Consider the following 24,119-nt stretch of genomic DNA (forward strand, 5'->3'; position numbering starts at 1 on the left):
TGGTAGGAAGAAAGGAAGAGCCTAGCTTCTGCTTCCTGCTCCACAAAGGCCTTCAGGGAGTGCACTTTGCAGGAGATGCAACAGAGGATCAGAAAGGAGATGTCATGAAATGTCTACTGCCACTCACACAAGCTGCCGTAGCAAAGCACAGGGGAAGCCCAGCATACGGTTTCTCATGTGCTAGCAGCTGTTCTATCTGTTGTTATTTACATAATTGTAGTTCAAACAACTGTACGAGAAAATATTTTCCTCCTTTCAGCAGCATATGCTTGCTGCTGCACCAATGCCTGGAACAACTGTGAGGAAGATTTACTTTGCCCTGTGTTCACCATGCAGCAAGGTAACAGTCCACACCTGCAACTTGTACTCTCTAGCGTGAACTCTAGTATGAACATTTTTGAGCAACTATCTTTCCTCCAGGCACCTGTCACATTTCCTTCTGCCTTTTCAAGTTCTTTCCAAATGCCATTTCCCTGCTGTTGAGCTTCCTGCTAGAATCTACCAGCCCCCTTTCCTCAAATTAGCTGCAGTAGCAGCAATTTGGTAGGTCTCCAGGATATTTAGCCCTGTAGAGGTTGTCATCCCAGACCGCCTAGAATTAGAGAAGAGGAAATAAAAATAGTCCCTTACAAATCGTCTTTCTCTGCTATGCACCTATGAACCAAACGAGTGACTAGAAAACAGCTCAGGAGACAAAATTTGGCCTCAGGCAACAAAAAGCAATGCTGCCTCTGAGGATGGGAAAGTAGTACTCTAGGTGTATGATTAAGTCATATATGGTACTACCTGTTTTTTTTTCTTGAGAATGTGAGATGTTCAGCTGAGAACAGTGCTGCATGGAGGCACTGTTGTATCTAAAGTTTGCAGGTAATACGTATCAGGCCTCACCTGCCCCAAAGATGCTGATCAAAGAGAAGGAAGGAGGATTTTTCATCAATTCTAGTCTCTAAGAGCTACGTTCTGTTTTCTACTACACCACAAACAGGCTGTCTACATGATAGATGTGTTTTGTTGCTATTTAGCATCCCACATATGAAATGAAACTACCCCAGGATTGAATCCTTACCCCAGCAGTTAATAAGCAAGAATATTTGAGAGAACCATGTGAACCAGTTGCTCAGTGTCCCAGAGAAAGGTTCTCATCACACTCCCTGAGGTGTATGTTTTGCAGCTCAGGTGATTTAAGTTACAATACCAGACTCTCTGGGAAAGCCTTTGAGAATGAATCTAACCTTGACAACCATCATAGGTACATGCTCACGCACAGAATATAAAGTAGAGCAACAAGACAGTGACTTGACAGAGGGACTGTCAGGACTGAGACCAACAGCAACTATTTTCTTGGTCATTAGTTAACTTGACAAATCCATTCTGAAGTAGTAGATGACTAGTTAAGTGTGTATGTATGTGATACATGTATGTATGAAAATACAGAATACTATGTCAGTTGTGTCAGGACATTACTGTTATCAATTTCTACTCAAGTTTGCACATTTTAATGCCTTTATTAACTCACCAATGCAATAAAGTAATGGTGCACATGGTCATTTTAAATGTATAAATAGCCATATTGATGATGATGGGGATTATGTAATTCAAGTCACATGTGCTTCACTGTATGCATCTACAGTCCTAGTCAACATCAGACTAGTTCAATTTGAGATCACATTACTATATCATTCCATTTTTACCTTCTTTCAGGCCCTATGTGTGGTCTCCCACTTCCCACCACCCTCAGTTTGTCTTACATTTGAGACCTTTAATGCTCCTGACTACAGCAGGGTGTCACACCATGACATCACCGACTTGCAAGCAACTTTGCACATTCATTTCAGCACCCAGATTCTTCCATCCCTATCTCGTAAGTCACTTCTGTTCTTCCTACACTGACTACTTTCATATTGCCTTTCTCTGGTCATCCTGTTTCTTCCCTGTCATCCAAGCTTGCTCACCCCAGTAGCAGAGATCAGTTTCTCTATTTTTATGCCTTCTCCTCAATCTAATACATACCTTCTTCCCTTTCCTTTCCCACTAATTCACTAAGAAATGAGGTAGAAAGCTGACTCTCAGCTGTGCATACCCATTTTTGTTTTCTGTGTTGATGTGAGGCAGTATCTGTAATTAACGTGTAGTGGAGACTGTTCTTCACCTCTCTGAACTCATGTAAGACTGTGGAGGATGACATTCACTGCTTTCTGAGGTACATAGTCTAAACCCCAATCAACACCTGTTTTGACGATTAAAGCAACTCTGGACGTTCCTGAGAAGTCCAGGTGGGCAACTCCCTTCTTTGCTATGGCCTTCTTTTTGATATCTGTATCCTCAATGTGAAAATGACTACACAGGAAGAGCAGATAATTCCTTTTAACACATCTTTTCAACTTTCTAGTCTAGAGCTAGATTTATTAAGCTCTAGTTGCTTAGACACTCATCAGATATCAGAGTGGTTTTATGGAAGTGCATAAAGGGTACGGATTGCAAAGCACAGTGCAGAGTTCCTCATCCACTACCATCCCAAGCTTTCAAATCCACACAGTTGCTTAGCTGTAAGCAGAAAGCTGAGCTGTTGCCTGAGAGCACTGAAACTTCCCTGTATCACTACACAAACCTGACTATACCACCGCCTGGCTTGTGTGGAGTCAGCTCAAATTTGTCTTTTCATTTACACATGCTCCCAGTTAACTGCACTTGACATTCTGCAGCTGTTTGAATAGCAGAAAACTGATATGAAAGCATGCACTATGAAGTCCATTCAGGAACTCATAGGGTCTTATGTGTTTAAGTTCTGTGATTTGAAGATTATCCATCATATCTCTAAGCCAATGTTTAGATATGAAAAAAATCTAATATACTTTTAGAAGCATAAAACATATGAAAATGTTCTCATTAATTCTCATCAGGAACAACAGCAACTGTGCCATTTCTAGAACAGATTGCTTTGAGAAATAACTTCTCCAGCTAAATTCAGAAGCATTCAGAAAGGAAAGTAAATCTGAGACCCTAGCTCTAAAGCAGCCATATCCAGTTCACTGCTTATTTGGCTACCGTTTCTGTGGGGTTACAACCGTAAATACAAGAAATCCTGTAGATCTGTAGTGTTGGATCACTGGAGATGTTCAAATCTGGTCCTTCAAAAGTAAAGCAATTTTATAAGATATAGATACACTACCCTTACTATGCCAAGATAGTGAAACTAGTATACCCAAAGGCTACTCAGTTGTCTGCCTCTCCTAATACACTGAGAATTAAGAAATAGTTACCATAAGAATACAGTGAAAGCCACATTAATTGCTGTCTTGAAATGATCATCTACCTCCAGTGCCCTCATCTTGCTAAAGAGACTATTTATCCGCAAACCATGTCTTCAACTTTAATAATGCCATAAGTAACAAGCATAATCATAATTAAGCATCAATGATAGCCTTGTTATATATTGATATCAGATTATACTTTCTCCCACGAACAAATATGACCAACTGTTGCTGTCCCCCTTTATAGGGAGGCTGATGGAAGCTAAAGGTGGTGAAGCTACACATCCACGTTCACCTATGGAAGTACCAAGAGCTTGCAATAGAGTTTAGATTCCTATGTCCCAGGCCAGCACTGTGCCTACAAGGCCATTTGGCTTCCAAGAAGATTTCCAGTGAAAGATAGAGCATGTTAAGTTAGAAATCTGCTTTTCCTTATGGCTCAGTCCCAGACAAACATTTGTGCCTCAAAAATAATCCCTAATGGTCATTTTTTGAAAAAAAATTATGTTAAAAACAGCTCCAAGCTCAAAATTCTGAGAGGATGGAATACAGCTGGAAATATGCTGATAGCTAAAGTGATCTACAGCGCACTGGGGAAGTATTTGCAGCGTGGCTAGTTGAGGCATGCTAGATATCCCATACTGTCTTGCCTGGTGGAATTATCATTGCATAATTTATGTGATGTGATGATGCTGGTTTACGAAATTCCCATTCTGACCTTTCAGGAAAGGAAAGCCATTAATATGCAGTGTTGACTTGTTTCCTGCTCATCATCTTCTCATGTGATCTTTGCTTTGACTCACCCAAAATACTGGTGCACCTCTTCCATTTGTACTTTTGAAGTGATCCCACAGCACGATGATTGGTTTTAGTCACTTGCCTTTTGTCTCCCTGTCCTCATTTCAAGCTTAATGCATATGACGCATCAGCAAAGTGATCACATGCTTTCTTACACTGTTTAAGCTGGCAGTAAGACAGGCTCCTATTGTCTACATGTCTTCCTACATGGCCTTCTGGGAAGTGTAGTGCTAAGAATAAAGATTACGCATTAAGTCTACCAGTATTCATGATACAAGTCTGCTAACTTTGAAACTCTCCATATTATAATTTTAGAAGCATTTTAAATTTGTAAAAAGTATAAAAATAAAAAATGCTATGTTGCAAGGACCTGTCTCAGTGAAACACCAGAAGGTGACTTGCAATACTTCTGAACTTAATGCTGAGTGGTCTTCCACAACCTGGGACACTGAGCAACGGTCTCTTTCAAGTATCAGCTATGAACACTTAAATACAAACCCTCGCATTCTGACTGTATTGAACAGGATTACATCAGGGAAATGTATGCTTTGCATCAATCTTGTCTCCTAGAAAGACCTTGAATCTTGCACTTGGATAATAATAAGAGATCCCTTCAGATAGCGCTTGAGTACTTGCACTGTTTTAGAGGTGGGAATTTAAGCACAGGGAGACTTTGTTAATGTTATGCAGAAAAGAGATACTATTCCTTAGGGTCCTGGCTGAGGCCAGAGTGTTCACTCTTCATGGGGTACCAGAGACAAAACCCAAGACAGTGAGTGACGATCAATGGCTTATTCCTCAGTCCCATTCACTAAAATAACTAGGATGCTGGACTAGGACTGTGTGCTTGAAGGTCACATTGCTCTCACTCATATATGGGCTGAGACTGTAAGAAACATTCCTGAAAGTTCATGTGTATTCCCTGAACAAACAAGCACCTCTCAGAAAGCAAGGTTTTATAAGCATCACATACTTGTGACAGCATTTATAGGTTTCAGGTCTAAAACTGAACAGTAGTTGGCACCTCAACATGTGGGAGCGGTCTAGCTTCCTCTGAACCCTTTCCTTCTGAATAAGCTCATCTCTCCAACCCTGATGCGGGTTGCTGTTACAATGGTTTAATAAAAAGGTAAGGCAGAACATTGCCAAGTTTATCTTTTCATCAGATAGATTTTTGAAAGAACTATTTGTGTCTGCAACAGTATACGCACATCTTGAGACGGGAATGTTCTTTACAATAGTTTCATCTGATAAGTACGCAAATCTGATAGCAAAGACAAGGACATCTAACGCTTCGGGAGCACAAAGGTTACAGAAGTGCTTTTTGTAGTGACAGAACACAAAAATACAGACATACCTAAACAGCATAGGAACAGTTAATCTGTTTCTAGGCTTGAATCCTGCTTCCTCTGATCTTAAAATGAAAACTTTTCCCTGAAGTCAGCATTTCATTTTTATTCTAGGATCTCCTTTTCCAAGTCTCATCCAAGTTTTATACAGAGGGTGGTCCAGTGACTTCTAGTGACAGTCTTTCAAACATCCTGTAGTCCAGTAGTCTGAGTTCCCAACAAGTCTGGTGCACATCTCATACATCAGACCTTGGTAAGCGCCAGGCAGGTGATCTGTATACCTGCAGCAAATCCAGTATGTTGAATATTCACATGCATACATTGGCTGTGCAATTGGTGCACTATAGGTCCAATGTGCCTACATTAGGATTCACCGTACCTGATCTTTGCAAGGACAGTTAATCCATGACAGCCAATTTCTCATCCCCATTGGGCTCCAATTGCTCTTTCATTCGAAACAGAAGGTAAGTGAAAGCATTCAGTGCTAGAAGGATGCTCCAATTATTGCTGTATCCCTTGTGGTAATGTCTGCTGGGCTTTTTGCTCTACATAAAGGAATTCCACCCCAAGACTCATGTGGACAACTCCTATTAACTTAAAGGGAAAACAGAAACACAGTTTTTCTATTGTCAGGATGGCTCCCTCCACGTGATATATGCAGCAAGGTCTGTGTGAACACCTGGGGGCTAAGTTAGGAATTCTAGAAGCAAAATTAAATCAATAAATAGCAGCAGAGTCTAGAATTCAAGTCTTTGTCTATTTTGTTGGGGTTTGAAGTTATCACTGATACAGTTTAATGATTTTAAGCATCAGAAAACATTAATAAATCTTGCCTTGATGGTTATCTAGAAAACCCCACAATTCAGCTTCCCGTAGAAAATTGCAGCTTTGAACTACTTTTTTTTTTTTTTTTTTTTTAAGCAATGGAAGAATAAAAAGAAAAGAGACCACTTGAAACACCATTGGGAAGAAAATAAGAAGCACCAGCCCCAGAATACCAGTTATTTCTAAGTTTACAATATTATCTTGAAATATAGAATGCCAACCACCCAGCTCCTTGGATTCTCCAATCTTGTTAACCCACCTTTCACAAATATGTATTTCTTTATTTAAGCTGGAAAAGTTCTTTTAGATTTCTAGAGAGAATTTTGACTTTGGTATCTTGAAGGAACAGTTTCAAAACTAACCTTGGCATCACAGGGACTTAAACATGTTTTATCAACTTCTAGAGCAGTTCTTACTAGTCAAAACACTCCAGGGTGAATTACTCTAAGTGTATATATATATATATATATATATATACACACACACGCATATATATATATATTAAACTGACCCACTTCTACAAATTATTTTCATTCAAGGGAGAGATTTTTTTTTTTTGGATAATAGCTTTTTGTGAACTCTTCCTACCTGCTCCACCTATAGTTTTAATGCCTGTAGTTTAGTAGTGGCAAGAACAAGTAAACTACAGTAAAGATACTGATTTCTACTCAATAACAGATGGAACTATAAAGGCTCAAAGTAGTTACTGCTCTGAGCTGTTTGTATTGTTGTTTTCCTTGAGGTTCCTGAGGTTGTAGTAGGGACAGTTTGACAACTTCCATCTGGTTGCTGTTCACAGTTTAGTGCATTAACTTGAAGTTAGCTATATTTTACTCCCTCAGAAACGTATTTGTTATGCAATTGCACCCTCCTCCCCTAATTTCCTGTTTCTTTATGATTTTTTGGAAGTTTATACTTATTGTAGACACTTTGTCTCTGAAGCTTTCAAAGAATGTTATACTTTAACATCATTTTAGAAGCATACACACAGCCAAACAGCTATTAAAAGAAGCAAATAAAAATTCTTTACTAACCTTCCTGGAACTAACAGAGGCCTAAGTCTATCGAACTGCTGGCTTTTCATCCATACCAGGCAAAAGAGCTAAAATTCTCCTGATTTCTTTAATATAAAGAGAGTTTAACTGGGGGGTAGACCTTTTATACTTTCCTGTCAGGTGCCAGCAGGCCTTAAATACCCTGAACAGCAGCACCTGGGTGCTAACCCACAGGCTCAGGGAGGGAAATGCTATTTAAGCTCTGGCCCAAGCATCAGCTGAGGTGTTAGGAACTGTGTGGATGGGGCTGCCCCTCGGGGTGGGGGTCAAGTGGGAGCTGATAATGGCTGTATCTTTATCAGGCAGTACCAGCGGTGCTGGTAGTAAGCTGTGCTGTAGGGAGCGAGTCAGAAAGGGCTTTGCTGGGGGCAGCTGTGCCTGCTGGGGCAGGATCAGGCTGGAGCCAGTATGCAGCACCCCCCTGGGCTGCTGCCCTACAGAGCTGGCACCTAAGGAGTGGGAAAAGGGATGCAGGATGAAGACTGCGCTGTGTAAGAAACAATTCTGGGGCTCAGCCTGGGCAGTACGAGGAATGCAAACGGACAGCCACTTCTCTGAGGTCTGCCTTGCCGAAAAGGGGGACGGCCTGCACCCTGTCAGCGGCACAGGGCTGACGGGACCCCCCATCCCCCTGTGCGGCCCCGCGGCCGGCGCTTGGCGGCTGTTGGCGGCGCCGCGCATGACATCAGCGCGCGCTCCCGCTCCCCCTTTCGCCGGGCGGGGGCGGGGCCTGGTCCTCGCTTTGCCCGCTGCCGCCAGGAGCTCCGGCACCTCCCTCCCTCCCGGTCCCTTCCATCTCTGCCAGCCAGGGCGAGGATGGCGGAGAGCGAGGCTGAGACCCCCAGCACGCCGGGGGAGTTCGAGAGCAAGTACTTCGAGTACAATGGCGTGCGGCTGCCGCCCTTCTGCCGGGGGAAGATGGAGGAGATCGCCAACTTCCCGGTGAGGGACAGCGACGTCTGGATCGTCACCTATCCTAAGTCAGGTAGGCGGGCACCAGCCCCCCGGGGACGTGTGCCCGGGCACTCTGCGCTGCCGCCGGCACGGCCCCACGCCGCCGGGGCGTCTGCTGCTAGCTCCGGGATTCCTGTGCAGAAACGGCTAAAAGTGGTGCGGGGGGATGCGGTGCTGCCCTCACGGAGGCGGAAATATGGTAGCTCGGCGAGGCGGCCGAGCAAACCAGCAGCAAACACAACGGGTTCTTGCTGAAGCCCTTTCTTGAGTGAGGTTTTTTCCTGGTAACAGGATGATCGCTTTCTAGAAAATTCAAAGTCCACTGGAGATAACAGATGTTAGCTCTGTAAATGCCCTTGTGAAATGTTTCAGTATCACAGCTTACTGACTAGCTCTTATTATTTCGCTTTACAAAGGGTTCTTTGCTGTTTCTCCTCAGTCTGCTGCCTCACAAATACGTTTTCAAAAAAGCAACATCTGTTACGATGCCATTTCTCAAGGAGTTTTAAATATCTTCACTTTTTTTTAACATTTAGTTAAAAATTATGCTATTAAAGACAAGCTAGAGCTTGACAGATGCATGCATTAGAGAGGATAGGGCTAGTTTGTAGGCTGGCAAATGGCCCCCAGAATACTAGGACAAGGTAACAGCATCCTTATTGTTCTTGTAAAGACTTATATAGCGTACAGGAAGCACACAATTTAATTCTTTCAGTTTTAAGACTTTATTTTTGTGAATCTGTGCACCTCTGTTAGTACAGCACCCCAACCTTGCACTGACAAATTGCTAAATATCCTCACCTAACCTCAGTTTCTAGCAGCCAGGCACAAAATAGCTGTAATACATCACCTGGGAATAATTTAGCTTTGATGGCTATACAGTTGGCCATGGAAAGCCAACTTGCATAATCATGTGTAATTTGCTATTATTTTGTGAATAGAGTAGGTCCCTCAGGACCCCAGCTGAGGTCAGTGACAAGCAACTGCTCACTTACAAAGCTAGAGGCAGTGCTTTACTATAGGAGAGTTTAATAACAGTGTGAAAGCTGAGGAAAAGGGAGGTGGAGGACTGGAGCACCAAAGCTGGAGGTACAGAGTTGTGTGGAGGAACTGGAGGGGCAGCCTCACCTTGTGATAAAATAGGTGCCATAGTATTTTACTTGCTAGGACAGAGTATATTTATGATGGGTCTTGAGTCTGTTCTTGTCATGGGAGTAGGCTTTAAAACACAATGAATGTCTGCAAGCTCCAGGAGGCAACAGTCCACCTTCAGGTGGCCTGAGGTCTTCTGAAACCCTTGGAACTTGTTTTGTCCACTGATCCTACATGGCTTATGGCTTGGTGCCTTATTTAGGGTTTCTGAATCAACTGTGAAAGGGTTTGCTGACTAGGGACAGGCCTGTCACTAGAAATTAGACAACCCAAATATGGTTTCCATGGATTTACCCAAGGCCCTAGAGGAAGTCTACATCAAAGCCAGAAACTGAATCCAGAACCACATGCTCTTCTCCGTTACCTTAACTACAGCTTCATCCTCCTGTCTCTCAACAGCATTGACAGATTTTTGTTAACTGGAGCTGATCAGAATTCTCATAATGGAAGAAAGTAGTTTTACAAAACATGTTTCATGCACAAAATATAGTTAATAGGGATGAAATACCTCAGCATTCTTGGGGAATCTTCAAATGTAAAACATGCTTGGGACCCACTTACCTAGTTTCTGTTAATAAATTACATTTGAACAAAATTTCAAGAGTATTTTTGACAACAGAAATTCAGGAAGAGAAAAATACAGCAATTTCGGATAGGTTTAATGGAAAACTTTTATGAAAGTAAATCATGTTCATTGTTTCACCACCTTTCCATCTGTTCAAATTGTGGAAGAAATACACAAACAAGCCCTTCTGCTAGATGTGAGAGAGGCAAGAGTTTCTAGCTCCTACTGAGCCCTGTACCATAACTTAATATCAAAAGGCTCTATCAGTAGCTTTTGACTGTGTGTTGGTTTATCTGGCAAAGAAAATATACAAGTGGCTTATGGTCTATGTTTCCGGGGGGTGGGGTGGGGGTGTCAGGACTGCTTCAGTATTCCTAGTGACTGATGTAGAAGTATGTATGCCATTTTGAAGACATGCTCTGCACAACTAGGTGATGCTGCTGCTCTAAACATGAGATGGAGACATTGCTTGGAAATAGTTACGGATATTGACAAGTTGGGAGTGATCCAGGAAAAAGCTGGTCCAATAATGGTAGAAAACTGAATGTACCAGTGGCCTTACTGGGAGTAATGTAATAAGCCTAATGGAAGATGACTCTGCTTTAATGTGATTTCCACTGATGGGTGCTTAAATAATGATACTGCTTACATCTTTAATCCTAACACGTGCATCCAATCAATGGTAACAACTTCTGGTAGCTGCTGGAGTGGGATGAGCTTGTGCCTAAAACCCAGAGACCCATTTAAACAGACATATGTAAATATGTCAGTGTGCATGTATGCTTTTACATATGTATATATTAGGACTGTAATTACAGAAACCCTTTTTGTCATGGTACATAATTTAAAATCAGGTGGGCTTCTGCTCTGTTGAAAAGATCAAGTCACAGGTTTCATTTTTCATGCAAGTTTGTAGTGTAGAAGGGGCAGGCTGAGCAGGGTGCAATGAGATTTATGGTAACTGCAAGTGTATAGTAATACTATTCTATATAGCATTAAATAATTGGAGCCCACACAACAGGTTGCTTCACAGATGAGATGCAGTGTTAGAGAGGAAGCACATTGTACCTCTGTAATAACTTTCCTGGAACCCTCTCATACTGTGGGGGTTTTGTACCCTACTTGAAAATTAAAATTCTTTTCTATGAATGTAATAAACTACAGAATTAATGAACAAGCAAATTCTTTCATGGTATTTCCTCAGTCACCATGCCAAGAGTTAGACTGTCTGTTAAGGTCAACGATGTCAGTGGAATTAAATCAGCACCTAAAGTATAGTACTGACTCCAAGTTCACTTAGGTATTTTGCTGTGGCTTATGATGCTAACCCTTGACTGTAGATCTTTCTGTTTGCTTTAATCATAACTGATGTGCAGTGGCAAGCTTTCTTAATACCCTCTTGTACCTGTTCTGCATCAGTGTGCATTTTATGTTCCTGGGTAAAAGCCCACAAATTAATGCCTTTTTGCAAAACTGGTAATTTGTTAAAGTGAGCTATTTACATTAATAGCAGAGTTGTCTCTCCAATTTTGATTATTTTGTCAAATGTTCTGGAGTTCTGTGTGGGAAAATGTCAATTGCTGGGCAAGTATCAGCTTTAAGTCCAGTCAGTTCTTGAGAGCTCTTGCTCTTCTGTCATCTTGTCCTCTGTGAAATGTGAGTGCTGGATATGGACTTCAGCTGTCTGTAGGTCTGTCTTTTTATAGACAACATTCTGAATTTTTCTTGCAGCATTGAATTTCAGTAACTACCCAATAGTTTGTAGGGAATATGATGGCTGACTTCAGGCCTTAGGCTTAATGAAGTACCAACAGTAAATTTGCACATCAGTTCAAGGACAGCTTTCCTGTGTGTACATTCATTGAGTTCTCATCTTTCAAATTCTTTCTTAACACTTACCTTCAGTCATGTATGAAATGAACTGGAGAAGGTTTGTTTGAGTTTGCCATTATTTTATTTGCATAAAAGATTCTGTATGTACAGAAGAAAGTCTTGCTTCTCATTGTACCTGCTGATAAAGTGCATTATACGCATCATGGGTTTTGTGCCTCCTCCTGTTGTATATACCTCTCCCACTGCAGGCACGCCAGTCTCTTATCCTCTTCTATTTCCAGTGCTCCTGAATCTAACACCTCTTGCTGGGACAGTGATATCCCTCCCATCCTCCCTTCCCTGGCCGGGAGGAGCTCTGTTTATTGTTCTGTCTATCCCCTTTCCCTGCCACGTGCTGGGGCTCTGTCTACATTCTTCCATTTCCCTTGTAGTGTAATCTGTTATTCTTTCCATGTGCCTCATGTTTTTTCTTTCATTGTAGGGAAAACAGTTCTTAGATCCTTTGACGGTTAGAGCAGTGGAAGAAGCTTCTGGGCTGTGAACCAGACATAGAAGTTTCAGTGTAACCCCCACTTTCCTTGCTTGTCTGATTTTCCTCTTAAAATCAACAGCCTTCTGTTAATCAACATCTAGAATATTATTTGTATCAGACCCAGCACTCACGCTGCTACACTTCAGGCAAAGGGAGGCTTGAACCATTGGGGATGGAGATTCATGTGCTTTTCTTTGGCTGTGAAATTCATTCAGGGACTTATTATTTTTAGGCAGTTGTTTTTTCCCCTTCACCTTCTGATCAGTTTCAATTGTCTGTGGGACTACATTATAAAATACAGTGGAAAAATGTCTTTAATAAATATACTGTAAAAATTATACCAAATGACTGTGTCTCCTGTGGAAATTGTGCTTTGTCTTCTCCAATACCATCCTTCTTGTTGTCCTCAGATTATGTGATTTCTTGGCAGGGATGTTACACTTAACTAGCAAGGCTGGTTTCTGGTTCAGGTATTTGAACGTTACTGTACTGCATAATAATACCCTTCAATATAAAGAGCATTATTGCTTGGCAAGGTTTACATGGCTGCACATGAGCTGTGCTTGTAGGGGTGTCCTGCACTCTGCAGACATCTAGCTCACTAGCTAATGTATCTGCAGTGACCTGACATAGCAATCAGTGAGTAGGTGGCAGGTCTGCACAGAGCTGCGGTGATTGTATTATGTCAGGGAATCAGAGTGTTTGTGTCCTCTTACCTGCCCATTAGCATACCCCAGCTGTGGCTTGGTAAGTTGTACTTTTTTGAGGTACCCATGTTGCTGCCTCGCTGGCTAACGCATTCCAGTTGCCCCTGCATAATGTGGCAGACTGATAAGCCTGAGCACAAGGAATCGGATTCTTCACACTGACCCAGACATACACAGGGCCAACATTGCTGACAGTCCTGATTTGTGCAGACATAAACGAGAGGAGGATCAGGCTGAAAGGTTGCCCAAGGATGTGCCCAGTCTGTGGGAGTTTCTGGGGTGGGAGCTGTCAGACAGCGAAGAGTCAGCTGCAGTGGGTGGCAGAGGTTTACCCTGGTTAATAGCAGGTTTAAGAAAGCCTTATGCTGTTGGAGTAAGGCTCCTCAGGGAACAAGGGCGTCCACGTGGATGTTTTGTGTATTAAGTTGGTTGATTTGCCTTAATTTCCAGTGTTCTCATAAGGAACTCTTCCCAAGAGTTTTGTTATATTTTTTTGACAACAGTTTCTTATCTTGCAAAACAGCCACATTCTGCTATTCTGGATTTATAGTCCTATTCTCTATGCAGGATTTTGGTCACTTGAGTTTAATCAGTTTGTTTTAAATTGGTTTATGTTTTAAGAAGGAATTCAAGTGTTACTGGCCCAGAGACATGCCTTGAGAAATCATGAGGTTGGCTTAAAAATCGAGAGATTTTTACACAAAATACATTTGGGATTTTTTTCCTTTGTCCTCTGTTTTGTGAGGCAATATTATGCATGCTTACAAGCTCTTCCCTGTGACTTACAAAGATACCATGCCTCTGTTAGTTTCATGAACAAGTTAATATTTTGGAAGTCAGAATGGTGGTACTTACTATTTCTCTCTTCCAATCCCATCATATTTTTTCAGTTTCTCCTTATCTTAAGTAATTTGTAAAGCTCAGATATCCAACATCTTTAATGCGGTATGAATGTGCTTCAGTTCTATTCCAGCTAGTCAGAAAGAATGGACTTCTTGCGCAAACAAAAAGGAGTCAGCAAACTGCATTGGGTGATGGAGAAGTGTTCTGTGAGCTGTCATTATAGGGACTGATATATAGGGTACATTTGAATTTGATTTCATGCTCTTGGTTTTTGGTGACTGAAGCCTTATTCTTTCCAACAATTAAAAGAGTAAGTACACTGCTTCTTAAGCTCACTCCATTGAGGATCACCCAGGTGCAGGAAAGCAAGACCAATACACAATTATTTGTAGGGGTCAGGGCCATTGGGTTCCTGCGCTTTGAAAACCCTTTTGAAGTGGGATTATCTTTTGTTTTATTTGTATATAGCTCATAATATCATCTGGTATTGACTCAGTCCTAACTATTACTAGGCAAAGAAATTATAAATAAAAATGTCAAATAATAAGGAATTGAAGACAATGAGATGTTTGCCACTGATGCATTTGACTTGATTTCAGTGGGAGTAGAATTGAATAGGTCCTTACACGCGTAAAGCAGGAGCTAAAGGTGGTGAGGAAAGATCTGTCATTAGGAAAACTTGTTTTTTATCTAGCTAGCAGTGTTTTTCTCATGTTTCTCTCATGAGTCATTCTTCAAGACAGTGAAGAGATCTTACTAGAGAAAGAACAAATGGTTCAGAAGAGGAAGAATTCTCTAGTTACCTAATAGGTATTGCTGGGTCTCTAGCATAATTGCTTCCCTACTGTGAAGTAGTGTAAAACTCAAGTGACTTGCTTTGTGAAAGAAGACTCAGGGAAGAGGAAAAAACTTGAATGCATCCAGCTGGAACAGTAGATCCTGCACAAGTTGGGGGCTCACTGGGAGTTTATCACTACTGCAGTCGTGGTCCTACCATCATTGGTACCAGAGACAGAAGTGAAGAAGGTATTAAATGTCTCTGCTTTGTCTATGTCCCTGTTTATGAGGTGACCATTCTCATCAAGTAACAGACCAATGTTATCTCCGGTCCTCCTTTTACTGTTAACATATTTTAAAAAGCTCTTTTTATTGTCTCCTGTGATACTGGCCAACTTCAACTCTGAGCTTTGGCTGTGTGAATTTTGTGTCTACAATGCAAGCAGCATCCCTGTAGTCCTTCCATGTCACCTGACCTTGCTTCCAGTGGCCATACACTTTATTTTTCTGCCTAAGCTCTAGAAAAAGATCCCTGCTAGGCCAAGCCAGTCTTCTGCCCCACCTGCTTGACTTCTGATATTTTGGAATTGTCTGTTCCTGTGCTCTTAAGGGGTTGTACTTAGAAAGTGACCAGCACTGGTGGATCTCAATACTTTCAAAAGCAGTTGCCTGAGGGATGTTACTAACTAGTTCCATGCAGAGCCTGAAGTCTGCTCTTCCCATATCCAGGGTTCAAGTTGTCATGGCAGCTTTTTTCCTATCACCAAAGATTTTAAACTCAACTACTTCATAGTCACTATGGCCAAGACAGCCACCAATTGCCTTTTCACCCATGAGACCCTCTCTGTTTACAAGCAACAAATCAAGGAGGACACGTTTCCTGGTTGGCTCCCTTAGTACCTGTGCCAATAAGTTATCAAGGAGTTTTAGGAATCTCTTGGATATGTTTGTATCAGCTGTGTGGTATTCCCAGCTAATATCTGCCAAGTTAAAGTCACGCAGAAGGACAAGGGTGGCAGATCTAGAGGTGTCCTTAAAGAATAATTCATCAGTGTTGTCATCTTGGCAGGGTGGTCTGTAGTAGACTTCCACAGTGACATCTGCTTTACTTTTTTGTCCCTTAATTCTTACCCTGAGATTCTCAACTATGTTGTCATCACCAATGGCAAGCTCTGTACAGCCCAGCCCTCCATTACATACAGTGCCAACCCCCTGTCTCATCTGTCCTGCATGTTCTGTCTGAAGAGTCTGTAACTGTTTGTTGTAACACACCAGTCACATGACTTCCCACCAGGTTTTGCTTTGGGTCAGAGCCAAGGCTCCTAGCTCTTCCTGCTTGTTCCTCAGGCTGCATGCATTTGTGTAGAATTATTTCAAATGTGCTTCACTGTACCCCACACTTTGTTTTGGCATGCTGTCCTGTAGCTTATCACCAGCAAGCCTGTTTTTGTCCATTTCCCCCTTCAAAACTAGTTTAAAACTCAGCCATGCTAACTCCTGAGTAAACATCCTTTTCACCCTCTGAGAAGCCTGTGTCCTGTCAGGCACCAGCAGGCCTGGTGTTGTGCAGACCATCCCATGATCAAAAACCCCCAAATTCTGATGGTGACACCAGCCTTGGAGCTACGTATTAGGTCTGCCTAATCCTTTTAATGTTGCTCTCTGGTACTGGAGGGATAGAAGAAAACACTAGTTGTGTACCTGATCCTTTAACTAATTGCCTCAAGGCCCTGAAGTCCCTTTTGATTGTCCTTGGACTTCTTTTTGCTACATGAAAAAAGTTCTCGTTGCTGACATGAAAAAACTATAAAGGATAGTAATCAGAGGGCCATACCGGGCTAGCGTTTTCTAGTAATGTCTCTTACCCAGGCCCTGGGGAGGCAGCAGACTTCCCTATGGGTCGGGTCCAGTTGGCATATGGGGCCCTCTGTTCCCCTCATAAGGGAGTCACCTGTGACAACAACCTTTCTTTTTCTTGTGACAGAGATAGTCATGATACTGGGGGTAGGCTGACTTGCCCCAGGTGATCCCTCTAACCTGGATTGACCTTCATCCACATCATCATTTGCATGTCCATCAAGTTCCAGAGCCTAATACCTTGTAGGATAAAAGCACCTGGGAAGGTGAAGTAGCGGAGTGGGGTTCACTAGCCACCCTGAACAGAAACCTACTTCCATTTCCCCATCTCTTAAGTCCCCTTCTACTGCCTGGTGGTGAGAGAGTAGGAGATCCTTCATTTCTTGTGTTGTGGTTAGCTGATGCTTCTGTCTCAGGGATGGTAAGAGTATGATCCCACCAGCTGACCTCTTTCTCCGAATCCCGAATGCTCCTCAGCCTGCCCACCTCCTCCCCGTATGTGAAATCAGTATTGACTGGGTTAGATAGATAACGACCTCAAAGACTAAAGAATTAGGAAAATTATGTAAATCAGCTCAACCCAGTTCATTCTCATTTCATGTTCGAGTGCACCCTCAGTAAGTTTGCAGGTGACACCAAGTTAGGTGCGTGTGTCGATCTGCTCGAGGGAAGGAAGGCTCTGCAGGAGGATCTGGATAGGCTGGACCGATGGGCTGAGGTCAACTGTATGAAGTTCAACAAGGCCAAGTGCCAGGTCCTGCACCTGGAGCGCAACAACCCCAAGCAGTGCTACAGGCTGGGAGATGAGTGGTTGGAAAGCTGCCTGGCAGAGAAGGACCTGGGAATACTGGTTGATAGTCGGCTGAATATGAGCCAGCAGTGTGCTCAGGTGGCCAAGAAGGCCAACAGCATCCTGGCTTGTATAAGAAGCAGTGTGGCCAGGAGGACTAGGGAAATGATTGTCCCCCCTGTACTCAGCTCTGGTGAGGTCGCACCTCGAGTACTGTGTTAAGTTTTGGGCCCCCTCACTACAGGAAGGACATGGAGGTGCTTGAGTGAGTCCAGAGAAGGGCAACGAAGCTGGTGAGGTGTCTGGAGAACAAGTCTTATGAGGAGTGGCTGAGGGAGCTGGGGTTGTTTAGCCTGGAGAAGAGGAGGCTCAGGGGAGACCTCATTGCTCTCTATAGGTACCTTAAAGGAGGCTGTAGCGAGGTGGGGATTGGTCTATTCTCCCACGTGCCTGGTGACAGGACGAGGGGGAATGGGCTCAAGTTGCACCAGGGGAGGTTTAGGTTGGTTATTAGGAAGAACTTCTTTACCGAAAGGGTTGTTAGGCATTGGAATGGACTGCCCAGGGAAGTGGTTGAGTCACCATCCCTGGAGGTCTTTAAAAGATGTTTAGATGTAGAGCTTAGTGATCTGGTTTAGTGGAGGAGTTGTTAGTGTTAGGTCAGAGGTTGGACTAGATGATCTTGGAGGTCTCTTCCAACCTAGACGATTCTGTGATTGTGTGATTAATGTTCATCTTTCATAGTGAAGATGTTAATGAAGGAAAGCAAAATACTTGAACATTAGACTGAATTAGGTTAAGCACACGTGATTCTTCATTCTTATTATGCAATCTTTTATTAAACGACTTCTTTCTTCTTTAAATTACTACTCAACTGAACACCCTATATTGGAGAGAAGAAACTACTGCCTGCATTGTCCCATCAGTGCTGCTTCAGAAGTGATGCAAGTTTTTGTATGCTGGACATTTGGTATGATTTCTCTGCAGATTCTCTGACCTTGGATAAGTTATTTAAGCATTTTGTCTGCATTTTCCATTGGAGGCATATGGATGTATTTCATCTCTGACAGAATTTGTTTCATGTATAATGACTAGAAATTCTCTTAGAGAAAAGGTATCATCTACCATCTATATTTTTGTAGATAAACTAGCAAATTATAGCTCTAAATTTGAATCAAACATCTAGGTATTAGAGCTGAGCATATAATAATACCACTGTATGGGAATGTTTTTATTTTTTAGCTTGGTGGAAGGGAGCAACAAACAAAGGATTAATAACATGAAGCACCCAGCATCTAATCACTTTCAGCCTGTTCAAAATTTCAGTAACACTTTGGAGAATCTGGAGAGATGGGGCTTAAGAGCTGAAATAATTAGGGTTCTGTATACCAAAGTCCTTTACAGACTGATACAGACCATATAAACCATTTATGTTATATATTAATCCTGTAACACATTGCAGATTCAGTAGCAAGAAGAATGTTTTGCTCAATATATGCACAGACACACATGGCATGGCAGAGGAAACATTTGGAAACATTCATCTATCTCATTTTGGTCAAATGAGACTATAGGCTTATGAGACCCACTGCGAGGAAAATGCACAGTACTGAGAAATGGCAGAAAGGAAGCATATCAGAGGCAGAAAGTGTGTAAGAAATGTTTAGCTAGCTAAGTCTGAGGCAGTGGCTGAGATAGTAGAGGATATAAAGTGAAAGGAGGAGCAGTGGAGAACCACCTACCAAGAGGTTTTTGTTAATAAATGCCACAGTACATCTATAATTTAAAAAATGCAAGTTAGTTTCATGTGCTTTTACCCACCCACCATTTATAGTGCAGGATGTGAAGGCCATCATCCTGTATAAGGCTGCAAGTTCTGGATGATGTATAATGATATCGGATCACCATATGGGATACAGACAAGGGTGCAGAATTAGCCCCTCACTGTGTCCAAGTATGTGAGTAATCAATTCATCCAAGCCAACAAAATGAGACAAATGTGAAGCAGACGAGATGAGACACATGTTCAGAAGATACACACTGACTACCTACACAGCAGTTCAGATTTGCCAGTACAGTGGCTGATTTGCAATGTCCTGCTGATGCAAGGCAATCATAAACCCAGGTTAACTATCCAGTTAAAAGCCTGTTTACTGCTGATCAGGGTTGCCAGAGTAGCACAGAACTGCTGCAGGCATTGCTAAAATTGGATTGCTCTATGCATATGTAGTTGAAGTGCACATTAATAATGATCAATGTGAGTGCTTCTGTTGGATCAACAGCGCTTTCTATCAGAAATAGTGTGCTCTCTTCAAGGATTTTGCAGCAATACTGAGAGAACCCATGGTGATACGGATTGGCAGATCCCCTTTTGTACTCCCGATTAGATCTATATCCATTTCTAATTTGAAGAGCAATAGCAGAATAGAAATGACTGTAGCTTGCCTAAAACTTCAGTTCAGCAGATAGAGGGAATGAGAGTGTGTTAAATATGAGTGGGGGCATGGGTACCTTGCAAAGAATGATTTTGCTCAGGGCAGCTCTTACGATGGGCAGCGTTCATTTGAGGGTGATTCTGTTTGAGACAAAATGGTTTACTCCCTGATCTTATACAAGTAATAGCTGACTAAAGAGACTACATAGTCTCATGCATGGAAGGTTAAAAATGTTCCGAGAAATTCTGAAACAACAATATGCCTCTCTTCCATTTTTTTTGCACATACAGCTCGTATTTTCAGTGCTTTCACGTGACACTGTATGCTGCCTTCTTGTGATTTAACCACCTAATATATGCAAATATACATTAATGTGTAGGCAAGCTTTGTCCAACAATTTTCCTGGAAGGGATTGAAACGGAGGCATACAATTGCATTTCTGTTCACTACACAAGTCTGAATGCCAACCAAAGCACTTCAAGAGGTGAGTCACCACAAATGCTATGAGAACAACCTCAACACAAGTTTCTGATATGGAAGCCCTGTTGTCTCCTGCCTTCGCTGCATTTAGCTGCAGTCTGTATTACAACATTGTATTGTATTACAACATTACAAGACAAAGTGATATAGTTGTCCTAGAAATCAGTGGTGCTAAGGGTAATTAAGGACTTCTTTAATATGATTAAAGGTGATTACCTTCAGGGTGATTTAAAAAACAATGACTTGTCATTACAGCAGTGTTCTTTTCTGCCTTATCCTTGGTACAGTGTTGTCACCTGTGTGAAAATGGAGGTGAATTTGATGCTATGGGGGGACTTATTGCTGGAGATTAAGTTGAGCTCTTGCTGGGGTAACGAGTGGTGCAGTTGGGTCATCTTTTTCATGTAGGCTTTAAAAGACTGGGGGAATAGGACTGCAGAGAAAGCAGGGGTTGGGATATAGCTGAGGTAAGATTGAGGTAACTGCATGTATCTTATGTGTGCTCCAGGGAGAAAGTGGGACTTGAAAGTCTAGTAATACACCATTGGCACATTGTGAAGAATTATCATTGCTAGTTTATATGGCCAGAGTTTGCCAGATAATTTCCAGATGTTTGAGACAGAATCTGCCTGGTAGCATAAAATAAAAGCAATAAAAGCAGTCTTTCCTCTATGAATTACTCTCCTGGTGGCCTACCCTTTGGCATGACTGCATGATCCGGTGCTCGCACTGCTGTTTTGAAGGGGCTTGTTTCTCTGAATTGCGTCATGAGGATGTCCAAAGTAGGATGTTCAGAGAGAAGCCCAAGGAAAGAAGGTGACAACTGAATGGACTAGGTTGACTTTAGACCTGGTCAACCTTGAATAAGTGTGGAAAGGGTAAAGAGGGATGTAATTCTGTCAGATAGTAAGGCAGCAAGCAAGACTGCAGCTTTAATTGATCTAGGTGTTATTTCCATGTTCCCAACATGTAATATTCCTTCCAGAGATGTTATACCATACATTTATACCATACATTTTTTTCTTTTTGTTTTAACAAGGTGGGTGTTGTGGTATCTTGTACCATGGCAGCACATTTTATTTGGTGAGTGGAAACAGAAAGCAAGGATTAATCTAAGGATATGGGTAGATGACCTCTTTTAAAAGCATCTGCAGTAGTGCAGGATTTTAGTGTCCTTAGCCTGCTGTTTGTCTTAAAGAACTGCCTGCAGAGCATTTTGTGTGAATGTGTTCTCATTTGTCCCAAGGAGAATTAGGTAGGTGAGTTTATGCCAAAAAGATAAACTCCTTAAGCTAATTTGGCTGATGTGGTTTCACATGAATTGGGACAACTTCACACAAGCTGCTCCATTGGTGATGACATCTGGTACTGACATGACAAGCATCCGTGGACATGGACATATTTTACCAGACCAGCTAAGGCCTAAAGAGAATGGCCATGAGTGGAGTCCTTCTCCCCTCTCAGCTACTAACCAGTATCAGCTGTCAGTGAAGAACCTGTAACAAATTCTGGGACACCTAGGTATGATAAAATCATGGATATGGGGACAAGCTTGAGAGCATAAATCCTGACTCATCATTCAAAAGGCAAAGAGACAAACCAGTGTTGTCTTGTTACTCAAAATCTAGGGATAAAAAAACAATCTGTGGACCTGTCTCTTGGTTTGTAGTGCTGGTAGTATGCACCTACTCCTTGCTGCAGTTCCAGAGGCTGTGAGGATGTTGTGGCTTCTTTGAGAGGGAAAGAGAAATATTTTTTTGTCCCAACTGTCCCCAGCAAGAGGCCTTTGCCTTGTGGTCCACTGCCTGTTGGAGTGGATTGGCATAACCATGGTTTGGATAGAGATTTTAGGGAGCTTGTGACTCAAGCTGTTTTTCTTCTGGTTTTATGAAGCCTAAAGTAGGGAACACAGACAATCCAGTTTTCTGCTCTCCATGTCTACACTGGTAAACCTAAGACAGAGGCTCCAACAGTGGTAGGCTGTCATCAACATAGCTTTGTTGCTAGCCAGTTCCCTGGCACGGTTTGCCCTTTCCCAGACAGTAGGCTCCCCAACATGGGGTGGGAAGTAGCTGGAGCCAGGGACAGGTCCCAGGAAGCTACAGATGAGGCTGTCTTGTTTTTTGGGAAATTCATCTCTATGGATGCGGGTTTGGCTGCCCAGCATGTCCTCCCAGAGAACAGGCCCTGGCATGTTTCACTTCCTAGTGTAAGGAGGCCTTTTTCTGAGCTGCTCCTGTTGCTGTTGCTAGGAGTGGAAAACACCACATCGTCTGCATTGCTTTTGGCGATGGTGAAGCCTTTGCAGTCGGTGCCTGGTCTGGGATGCACCGTGGTTCATTCTGCACTTCTCATCCCACACTCACTTGAGTAGTTAGTGCCCTAACGTAAGGGAGAATTAGGACTTGGGCCATCTTTTAAAAATAGTACTAATGCATGAACTGAAAATAACACTGTTTTGTAACCATTTATTGTCTTATACATGGTAGTAATGCTTCTAAGGATAATGTGTGTAAACAGTTCAGCAATAGCTTTTTTTTACCAAATAAAAGTACCTCTTAGCTCCAAGTAGAATACACTTTTTATAGAATACTGTTTACAGCCTCTGGTGCTGCACATTAAAAACACAGTTCAGACCTAATGGACCCAGTTCTGTATTTTCTGATATAAGTCTAGCGAAAGACGAGCAGAATTTAGCCTATTAGTTTTGTTTTTAAAAGCCATTAGCTTAAATGAAAAGTAAACTGATTAATAAGTCTAAAAAGCCAAGACCCTACTTACTGAATGTTATTGGAAATCATATAGTTAACATTTGTTTTAAATCCAAATATGTTTAAGCTGTTGCTATCAGTTTCAGGATCTGGATTCAGTTTCCTCATGTTCCACAGATTGCTTTGACAGGTGAATATTGAATTTAGAGGCATTTAGGCCAAGTAAAGGGGGCATTAATCTCAGCATGAGTATTCAGTTCCTTCTGAAAATCAGCACCTTAATGAGGCAGTCAAAAATATTGGCAATATAACACTATAATTTCAGCCTTCATTCTGAATCATGAGTCTCATCTAGGAACAGAAGAATTGGAATATATGGTATCAAGGTCTACATATAATTTTTATTATTAAAACCCTAAGTGATAAAAATAAAAATCCATATTCTTAGGACAGTTGGAATTCCAAGGTGTAGGAGAACAAGGACATATGGACCTGAAGAAGAGAGATTTTTATGGTTTGTTTTTATTTATTTTCCTCTAATGGAAAAATCTAACTTTCCCTCCACTACTGTAGGACAAAGATGAATTTGCCATACTTACCTGCAGATGTACACTGAAATTGGTGAAAAGGGAATGACCTTGCAGGCAATTAGAATTGTGTGGGGAATTGGTTTACAGCACTTGCTAGACCAATCTGTAACAGCTTTTGCAGCCCTCATTTTTAATGAGCACGCTATGTTTACCAATGCTATAAAAAAAATAACACCTATGAGTCATAATGGGTCTGTTGCATTGTATTAGTTGAAACTTGATCAAGCACTGGTAGATCAAATGAGGTGCAACTAATTGGGAGTGCTACAAAATTGTTAGTATTAACGTTAGTATTTATGTTTTTCAGTATGACTTTCCTTACAAGAAAGACCTTCACATCTTTGAGTTGCAGGCTTGTCCCATGTTAGCTGATGTGGAGGGGAGAAAACTGAAATAAACTACAGTAGAAACAATGGAGGGAAGGAAAATTTCACAGGAGGCATCCATCTTTGTATCTGCCACTTCACTTGGAACAAATCTGTGAGGTGCAATAGCTGCATGTGAGTGTGCCAGTGGCCAGAAAGTACTGAGAGGAGCCAGAGAACATTTGCCCTAAAAAATAATGTTCTCTCTTACAGAGGCTGTATTTGATGTTGAAAATAACGTATAGAAACA

General features: G+C 42.0%; 1 protein-coding gene across 5 annotated transcripts in view; it reads left to right on the forward strand.

Moving 5' to 3' along the window:
* Positions 1-6,937: 6,937 nt before the first annotated feature.
* Positions 6,938-24,119, forward strand: part of SULT4A1 (sulfotransferase family 4A member 1) — a 34,159-nt gene continuing 16,977 nt past the window's right edge. The window contains exons 1-2 of one of the 5 annotated variants that reach the window (XR_005822048.1): positions 6,938-7,891; positions 8,086-8,263. Coding sequence is in view for 4 of the 5 variants with exons in the window: in XM_040565646.1 (XP_040421580.1) it covers positions 7,520-7,891; positions 8,086-8,263 (550 nt within the window). In the remaining variant the exon portion in view is untranslated. Of the gene's footprint in view, positions 7,892-7,983; positions 8,264-24,119 lie in introns of those variants that run through there. The other 4 variants (XM_040565646.1, XM_040565632.1, XM_040565639.1 and 1 more) reach the window with 4 other exon arrangements.

Source organism: Cygnus olor, chromosome 1 (genome assembly GCF_009769625.2).
Source record: "Cygnus olor isolate bCygOlo1 chromosome 1, bCygOlo1.pri.v2, whole genome shotgun sequence".
In the NCBI taxonomy this organism is placed as follows: domain Eukaryota; kingdom Metazoa; phylum Chordata; class Aves; order Anseriformes; family Anatidae; genus Cygnus; species Cygnus olor.